The sequence below is a fragment of the Bufo gargarizans genome, chromosome 9, assembly GCF_014858855.1.
Source record: "Bufo gargarizans isolate SCDJY-AF-19 chromosome 9, ASM1485885v1, whole genome shotgun sequence".
NCBI classification, from domain to species: Eukaryota; Metazoa; Chordata; class Amphibia; order Anura; family Bufonidae; genus Bufo; species Bufo gargarizans.
The window spans coordinates 12,646,842-12,656,068 of NC_058088.1; the positions used below are offsets into that span (position 1 = coordinate 12,646,842).

Sequence of the window (9,227 nt, forward strand, 5' to 3'; positions counted from 1 at the left end):
TATATAGGCTCGGCCCGTCAGGAGGGGGCGGAGAAAGACGAGAGTCGAAATGAGGAGCGCGATTGGCTAGAAGGTGCAGGCAGATTATAAGAGCGGTTAGCGACCGGTGACGTCGCGCGGCCGACCAATGACAGGCCGTTTACCCGCCGAGGCGCGTGACCCGCCCACGGATTTTACCTCGACGTTAAAACAGCTTCTAACGGTTTAACACCCGAACAACCGAATAGATTAGTGTCCGTCTTCCTTTAAGCGGACCAAACCGCGATAAGGCGGCGGTTTACCGAGCTAAAATATCGGTATTTATGCTGTATGAAGCAACTCTTAGGCGAGATGACGTAATAGCGTTAACGCCCTTAGCTTGTGATGACTGGGCAGCTTCACTAGAGCGCGGGCTGTCGTTTTGTAAAAACCCTCACAGCTGGCAGCCATTTTGCGTGAGTCACCGCCCATGCAAATACAGGGCCAGTCTTCAGAAAGATGGCGCCTGTTGTAGTCCAACTGAAAAAAAACTCACGTGTTCTGTAAGTTTCATACGTCTATGAGCTCGAATAAAAAGCCTTCTAACTTCTTTCTGTTTTTTATACATATCCCTAAAGAAGCATTATTACGGAAGAAACAGCCGTCATTTGAAACCCGGATGCTGCGTTACACTCTAAAACGAACAGTGTCCACAGACAGTGTGAATAAAGTTGATACAATAGCAGCAACTCTTCACCGCCTAGATATAAGGAATATATAAATCTCTGAGGCGGAGGCCTGTGGCGTTGTTTGTCGATGTGTGCATTGTTAATAAAGTTTTAATGGTAAAAAAAACAAACAGCTGGTTGGCCGATGCCCTTCTGACGAGACCTTTCCTCTCCAAGATGGCGGCCTCCTTGAGCAGGCTGTGTGTGACCGGCGTGAGAGGGGTTCTTTGGAGCAGGGTAATTGGGGGGGATTGTAATGAGGGGTCGGCAGTGTGTGGGGATGTGTTGTAACCTGTGTCCTCCCTGCAGGCCGCAGCCCTGCCCCTTGGGGTCCGCTCACTCTGTAGCCCCCCCGAAGAATTTGATTTGGTTTCTCGCTATAAGGAGCTCCCCTGGGAGTACCTGAGCAGTGAAGGTAATCATCATCATCATCATCAATCACAGGCTAGTGCTCTCTGTTATCAGCCTCTAGTGCTCTTCAATGTGTTCGATGACACATTCACCCTCTAGTGGTAGAACTACAACCCCTAGCATGTCCTGACAACCTCCGGCGGTGGTGAGAATACAACTCCCAGCGTGCACATTTGCTTGGCCGTTCTCAGAGCTCCCTTAGAAGTGAAGGGAGCGTGCTGGGAGTTGTAGCTCCACATGCTGAACTGGATGGACGGACGTCTTTTTTTTTTTCAGCCTAACAGATGATGACAGCTGACCCCTGTACTAGGACACGTTGGGAGTTGTAGTTTTGTACATCATGTGGAATACTGCTGAGATTTGCAGGTCCCCCCCAGTCAGCGCCCGTTAGTGTACCCCGCTATAGGGCTCCATTCACACGTCTGTAGTTTTGGGTCAGCATCCGTTCCACAATTTTGCGGAATGGGTGCGGACCCTTTAATTTCAATGGGGCCGCACAAGATGCGGAGAGCACACAGTTTGCTGTCCTTATTCCTAGTTATGTTCCGGGAAAAAATTTAGAGCATGTCCTATTCTCGTCCGCAACTGCAGACAAGAATAGGGATTTCTATCATAGTCCTGGCCATGTGCGGTCCGCAAAATGCGGAACGCAAGGGGACGGTATTTATGTTTTGCGGATCCGAAATTTACGGATGTGTAAATGGGCCCTAAGCTGTACCTGCGGAGCGGACGTGCGGCCTTACATTTTACCATTTCTCCTTTCTCTCTAGAATACTTGGAGCGCTATGGACAGAGATCCGTCTGGGCAGATTACAGAAGGAACCACAAGGGACCAATCCCCCCACAGAAAACCCGGAAGACCTGCATTGTGAGTCATGGCTGGCGGGCGGGCGGGCAGTCTTTACGTTGGCTTTGATAGGACCTCTTTTCCTCGCTGCTCCTGTTCTGATTACAGGCGCAGTGACATAAAGGAGTTGACTCTACAAACAGCCAGGGGGGCAGGAGCCTGAGGGGGCCCAAAGACCCTTGTGCCCCATAAGGCTACTTTCACACTAGCGGCACAGACCTCCGGCAGGTGGACACCCTGTCGGATCCGTCCTGCTGCTAGTGACCGTGTGCCTCTGGACTGCCGCTCCGTCCCCATTGACTATAATGGGGGCGAAGTTCCGGCGAGAGGCTGCTGGAATAGAACTACGACATGTCCGACATTTATTCCAGCAGCCTCTCGCCGAAACTCCGCCACCATTATAGTCAATGGGGACAGGGCGGCAGGCCGGAGGCACACGGTCACTAGCGCCAGGACAGATCCGACAGGCTGTTCACTCGACAGAACAGCCTGTCGGAGGTCCGTGCCGCTAGTGTGAAAGTAGCCTAAGAAGACGCTGGTATTATAGAAAGTGCATGCAGGTCAAGTTACACCTCTGGCTGGAGGAAAGGGGTAAGGTCAAGAATTTGGCATGGCCTCAGGCACCACAAAGGCTATCTGCTCCTCTGGCTACAAAGGGCCCAAGCTGAACTCTTGCACCAGGACACATGAGCCTTTAGCTAGGCCCCTACAAACAGCGCCACTCTCGTATATGGGTTGTGTCTGGTATTGCAGGTTGTCCTGCAGTAACTACTCAGCTTTTTTTCTTCCAGAGAGGCAGTAAAGTGTGCGGGAATCCCTGCCCCATCTGCCGGGACCAGAAGCTTGGTGTGGATTACCGGGTAAGTAAGCTCATGTATGGGTGCGGTGACTACCTGCGTGACCTCGCCCTGTTACTACGCCGGATCCTCCTGCACCAGCCCGGTGATTGTGACTGATCTTGTTTCCACAGAACGTGAAGTTGCTCCAGCAGTTCATCTGTCCGCACACCGGAGTGGTGTATGATCCTACCAGAACAGGTTTGTCTTGCTGCACAGCGTGACTCGGGGCGTAGGTCGTGGGGGTAGAGATGCTACTCATATGTTTATCTCTTAGGTGTGTGCATGAAGCAACACAAGCGGCTGGTGAAGGCCATAACTGAAGCCGAGGACCACGGTGAGCAGAAAATTAAGAAAGGGCTATAGGTGGCCTATCCTCAGGATCGCTCATCTATATCTATTCGGTGATCAGCCATTTGTAGACGCTGTGACCTCTTCCTAGGCCAGTGACCTCACATTCATTGGTCACATGGTCTATGTGCAGCTCAGTCCTATGCAAGTGAATGGGCCTGGGCTGCAATGTATGGCGCTGTGCCCAGTGGCACTCACCAGAGTGCCACAGCCTCTTTAAACAGCTGATCAGCAAGAGTGCCACTTGTCAGGCCTCCACTGATGACCTATCCTGGGGATAGACATACCTCCGGAGAACCCCTTTAATGAATACTGAAGGATATAAGGATACAGAAGATATTTCTTTTTATCTACACTATTAGAAAACTCTCAGTTAAAGGGAACCTGTCACCAGGATTTTGTGTATAGAGCTGAGGACATGGGTTGCTAGATGGCTGCTAGCACATCCGCAATACCCAGTCCCCATAGCTCTGTGTGCTTTTATTGTGTAAAAAAAAACACAGATTTGATACATATGCAAATTAACCTGAGGAGTCCTGTATGTGAGATGAGTCAGGGACAGAACTCATCTCAGGTTCATTTGCATATGTATCAAATCGTTTTTTTTTTTTACACAATAAAAGCACACAGAGCTATGGGGACTGGGTATTACGGATGTGTTAGTGGCGATCTAGCAACCCATGTCCTCAGCTCTATACACAAAATCCCGGTGACAGGTTCCCTTTAACCTTCATGTCTTGGCTGGAGGGGAAAGCAGTTACTAAGTGTCTCTCGCTCCGGAGGACCTCTCCTGTCCTCTATTACACAAATAAGCCATTGATGTGAATGAACACTGCAAAATCTGGATACTGGCCGTGTGCATCCTGCAATCTCCGCAGGCCCCTTTGTCAATGGTTTTTCTAGTCCTCAATATGGACAGGATTAGGACATGTTTTATTTTTTGCGGGGCGGACACGTACACAGTACACTGTGTGCTGTCCACATCCAATCCACAAAAAAATATGGTTGCGTGCATGAGGCCTTAGTGGCAGAAATCCTCACAGTTTACAGCTGATCCCTTGGGGTCCCTGCAAGAACGGGGGAAGGCACTTTGTTGTTGTTAAGGGACTCCTAAATTAGGATTTCCTTTAAGGCAGGCATGTCCAAACTGCGGCCCTCCAGCTGTTCCAAAACTACAACTCCCAGCATGCCTGGATAGCTTACAGCTATTAGGGCATGCTGGGAGTTGTAGTTTTGCAACAGCTGGAGGGCGGCAGTTTGGACATGCCTGCTTTAAGGGATTGTCCAGGACTAAAGTGTCACCTGTCCATAGGTTGTATTTGGTATTGCACTTCAGACCCATTTACTTCAGTGGAGCTGACGTACAAGGTGCGTCGCTGTTTCTTGGATCACCCCTTTTAAGGTGTTGTCTCACTTCAGCAAATAGTATTTATAATGTAAAGAAAATTAATACAAGCCACTTACTAATTAAGGTATTGTGATTGTCCATATTGCTTCCTTTGCTGGCTGGATTTATTTTTCCATCACATTATACACTGCACGTTTCCATAGTTACGACCACCCTGAAATCCAGCAGTGGTGGTCGTGCTTGCACACACTTTTGGAAAAAGCACCAGCCTATGTGCGCTCCCACGGTCCCGGCCACCAGAGAGGCCGGTGCTTTTTCCTATAGAGTACAAGCATGACCACCACTGCTGGATTGCAGGGTGGTCATAACCATGGAGACGAGCAGTGTAAATTTATGTACCATTGTGATGGAAAAATGAATCCAGCCAGCAAAGGAGGCAACATGGACAATCACAATACCTTAATTAGTAAGTGGCTTGTATTAACTTCTCTAAATCATTAATGCCATATGCTGAAATGACACAACCTCTTTAAAGGGAGTCTGTCACCAGATTGTGACCTTATAGCGCTCTAGCATAGCAGTCTATGATTCTAATGGTACCTTTTGATGTTTGCTTGTGAAGTTCCCCCAAGGCAAAAACTGACTTTTATTCATATGTAAATGAGGGCTCGCAAGTGCCCGGGGCGGGGTTCACCTCGTTGGAGCCCAGGCTGTTCTGCCTCTTTTCGTCATATCCCCAGCCTCTTCCTCTGCCCGCCCCGCTCTTCCTTTGCGTCCTCCTTCTCTGCAGCGAGATCCTGCGCCTGCGCTATCCATTGCTTGGCCGGGGCATGCACACTGCGATGCCCATTGTGAGCACAGCATCGCAGTAACTACTGCGCATGCGCCGGCTAGCAGCGAGGAGGCGGACCAGAGACACCCACAATGGGCATCGCAGTGCATATGCCCCAACCAAGCAATGAATAGCGCAGGCGCGGGATCTCGCTACAGAGAAGGAGGATGCAAATAAAGAGCTGGGCGGGCAGAGGAAGAGGCTGGGGCGGGGATATGACGACAAGAGGCAGAACAGCCTGGGCACCAACGAGGTGAACGCCGCCCCTGGGCACTTGCGAGCCCTAATTTACATATGAATAAAAGTCCATTTTTGCCTTGGGGGAACTTCACAAGAAAACATCAAAGGTACCATTAGAATCATAGACTGCTATGCTAGAGCGCTATGTAAGCAGTCTATAAGGTCAAAATCTGGTGACAGACTCCCTTTAAAAGGGCCCATGCACTTGAATGTACCGTATTTTTGTTTTATAAGATGCACCCCAGGTTTAAGAGGAGGAAAATAATAAAAAATATATTTTTCCTCAGATCAGACCCCCCCATAAATATCAGGACATCAGATATGACCCCCTTATCAGGACATCACATCAGCCCTTCATGTCAGACACCCATCAGACCTTATATTAGCCCACATAGTGAGACCCTCATCAGACCTTATATCAGCCCACATAGTGAGACCCCCATCAGACCTCAGATCAGATTAAAATAAAAACCATCTCTTACCTGCCCTGCGCCACGGCTCCTCTCCACCTCCGGCAGAAGTCTCGCTCCCCTGTCTTCCCGGCCTGTGCTGATCTGTCACCTGACTGCGTGCAGCGTTGGGTCATAGTGTGCGCACTACGTCCTGACACTGTACGCGGTCAGGACAGTGCAGCGCCGGTCCCAGCAAGAAAGACCGAGGAGGGTGAGTATTACATGCGCTTGCGGCACTTCACCCCCGGCACCTAATGCATACTAATTCATTATGGAAGCGCTCACTAGTATTCGCTTTATAAGATGCACAACAAGTGCGTCTTATAAAGCGAAAAATACGGTTGTTGTTTTTTTCATGTCCGTTATGTTTTTTTTTTTAAGGCCCATATGTAGTACCATTCACTTCCATGGGGCTGCATAAACAATGGAAATTACTCAGTGAGCATTTCTATATCCATATGTCGGTTCGGCAAAAAAATAGAACATGTCCTATTATTGTCCACCTTAATGCGAAATACACACAGCTGATATCCGTGTTTTGCAGATCTGCAATTTATGGACCGCAGAACACCCAACGGTCGTGTGCATGAGCCCTAGGAGTGAGGCAAGCTTCCATGTCAGTTTCCATAATTCTCATAGACTTTAGTGGAAATAACTGCGCAGCCATCACTCATGCAGTTGTTTCCTGGATGCTGCTGCCTTAGTTCAAACAACGGGGTAGTGGGGGGTGGTCTTTGCATAGGCTATAAATGTCTAAAGGTTTATTACCTACCTCTGAACATGGGATCCTCATTCTTTGTAATGGGGAGGGGATCATGAAATAAAAAGATATATGCCTAATATGTCAAGGAATAAGAAATGGCCTATATAACCCTTTTCCCTTCCCATCTGTAGGTTTACTGACTGTATTGATCAAGCACAAGGATATCACCTTTGGGGACTACTCCCGGGACCATGGTGCTGTGGCTCCAACCCCTCCAGCCCCAGCAGGCCCCTGGTACTCCTGGTATGAGTGGCAAGAACCATCAGCACATGACGTAGCCAAATTACAGAGGCTTTACAAGCCCTATTGGCAGCAGATGAGGGGGGAGCAATGAGAAACCAATGTCACGTAGTTAATTCTGTGTCCTTTTATATATATATTTTTTCTGTATGTAATGTTGAGATGATGTCTGATAATAAATAACACCGCCTGTATTGTTGTATGAGTGTTACTCACGGCGTCACCCATAATACTACATTACCACGCTCCCAGCCACTGGTCCACATATGAGAGCCAGATTTACTAATGAAAATGCAAAATGATCTGCAGGCAGCACGTTACAGAGCGGGAGGAGCGGAGCAGATGGATATATAGTTTTATGGGAAAAGGTTCAGTAAAACTTTCATTCAATCAAATTCCTGCTCATTCTGGGCCTGGGAGTCCAGGAGGCGGCCCTATCAGTGACTGACAGCTATCTCTGTATACACAACCATAGAAGGAAGGCTGTCAATCACTGATAGGACCGCCTCCTGGACTCTGAAGCCCAGAATGGCCACTGATATAAATTATGGCATAAGTTATAGTGACTCTTTTTTCATAAAACTAAATATCAATCTGCTCAGCTCCTCCTGCTCTGTAACATGTTGTCTTCATCAAGTGGACGTGACCTAAAAGGTTATTTTATGGCGGCCAGGGGGTGGGTGGAGTTACAGAATCACCCGCGTAGCCTGTGCTCCTTCTGTAGCTCAGGATCTCTCTGTGCTACGTTGTTCATGTATCTTCCACTCACTTCTATGGGACTTATGGAAATGGCACATGCTGTTTCTGTAACTCTACCCCCCTCATCCCTGGTCGTCACTTACAAGGGTTATTCCAATCTCTGCCATCAATGACCTACATTCCTGCGCAAAATAAATCCACTAATAGGTGGTATGAAGTGAGACTTGATAGACTAAAGGTGCATCAGACAAATCATCGAGCCACTGTGGTAAATTGTGCATACACACTGCCTGTCCAAAAATAATAATAAGTCGCCACCTGGATTTAACTTAGCAAATAGTTCTGAGCCTCCTATTGGATAATTACTGCCGGGCGATTATCTTTCAGCAATAAGTTATTTAACCCAAACTGGTGCAATGAGTTGCTTCTCATTTCTTAAACAACCATGTCGAAAGACGCATCTCGTGGTCGTGGAAAAGATGTTAGTCTGTTTGAGAAGGGTCAAATCACTGGCATCAAGCAGAGAAAACATCTAAGGAGATTGCAGAAACTACTAAAATTGGATTAAGAACTGTCCAACGCATTATTAAAAACTGGAAGGATAGTGGGGACCCATCGTATTCGAGGAAGAAATGTGGCGGGAAAAAAAATCCTGAATGATCGTGATCGGCGATCACTTAAATGTTTGGTGAAATCAAATCGAAGAAAAACAACAGAACTCAGGGCTATGTTTAATAGTGAAAGTAAGAGCATTTCCACACGTACAATGCGAAGGGAACTCAAGGGATTGGGACTGAACGGTTGTGTAGCCGTAAGAAAACCACTAATCAGTGAGGAAAACCAGAAACTTCAATTTGCTAGGGAGCATAAAGATTGTACTCTAGAGCAATGGAAGAAGGTCCTGTGGTCTGAGGAGTCCAGATTTACCCTGTTCCAGAGTGACGGGCGCATCAGGGTAAGAAGAGAGGCAGATGAAGTGATACCCCCATCATGCCCAGTGCCTCCTGTACCAGCCTGTGGGGGCAGTGCTATGATCTGGGGTTGCTGCAGTTGGTCAGGTCTAGGTTCAGCAACAGTAAGTGCTCCAAGAATGAGGTCAGCGACTACCTGAACATACTGAATGACCAGGTTATTCCATCAATGGATCTGTTCTTCCCTGATGGCACGGGCATATTCCAAGATGACCATGCCAGGATTCATCGGGTTCAGGGAGCAGGAGACATCAGTGTCACACATGGATTGGCCACCAGAGTCCAGACCTTAACCCCATTGAGAATCTTTGGGATGTGCTGGAGAAGGCTTTGCGCAGCAGTCAGACTCTACCATCATCAATGCAAGATCTTGGTGAAAAATTAATGCAACACTGGATGGAAATAAATCTTGTGACATTGCAGAAGCTTATCGAAACAATGCCACAGCGAATGCGTGCCGTAATGAAAGCTAAAGGCGGTCCAGCAAAATTTTAGAGTGTCTTTTTGGTGGCGACTTTTTTTTGGACAGGCAGTGTATTTAGACTGTTAAA

At 48.0% G+C, this 9,227-nt stretch overlaps 1 protein-coding gene across 1 annotated transcript; it reads left to right on the forward strand.

Annotated features, from left to right (window-relative positions):
* The first annotated feature begins 832 nt into the window (after positions 1–832).
* On the forward strand, positions 833–7,200 carry MRPS18B (mitochondrial ribosomal protein S18B). Its single transcript, XM_044268258.1, has 7 exons — positions 833–923; positions 996–1,101; positions 1,868–1,965; positions 2,736–2,804; positions 2,915–2,981; positions 3,058–3,117; positions 6,898–7,200. The coding sequence occupies exons 1-7, from the start codon at positions 864–866 to the stop codon at positions 7,098–7,100; spliced, it is 663 nt and encodes a 220-aa protein (XP_044124193.1). The 5' UTR covers positions 833–863; the 3' UTR covers positions 7,101–7,200.
* The last annotated feature ends 2,027 nt before the right edge of the window (positions 7,201–9,227 follow it).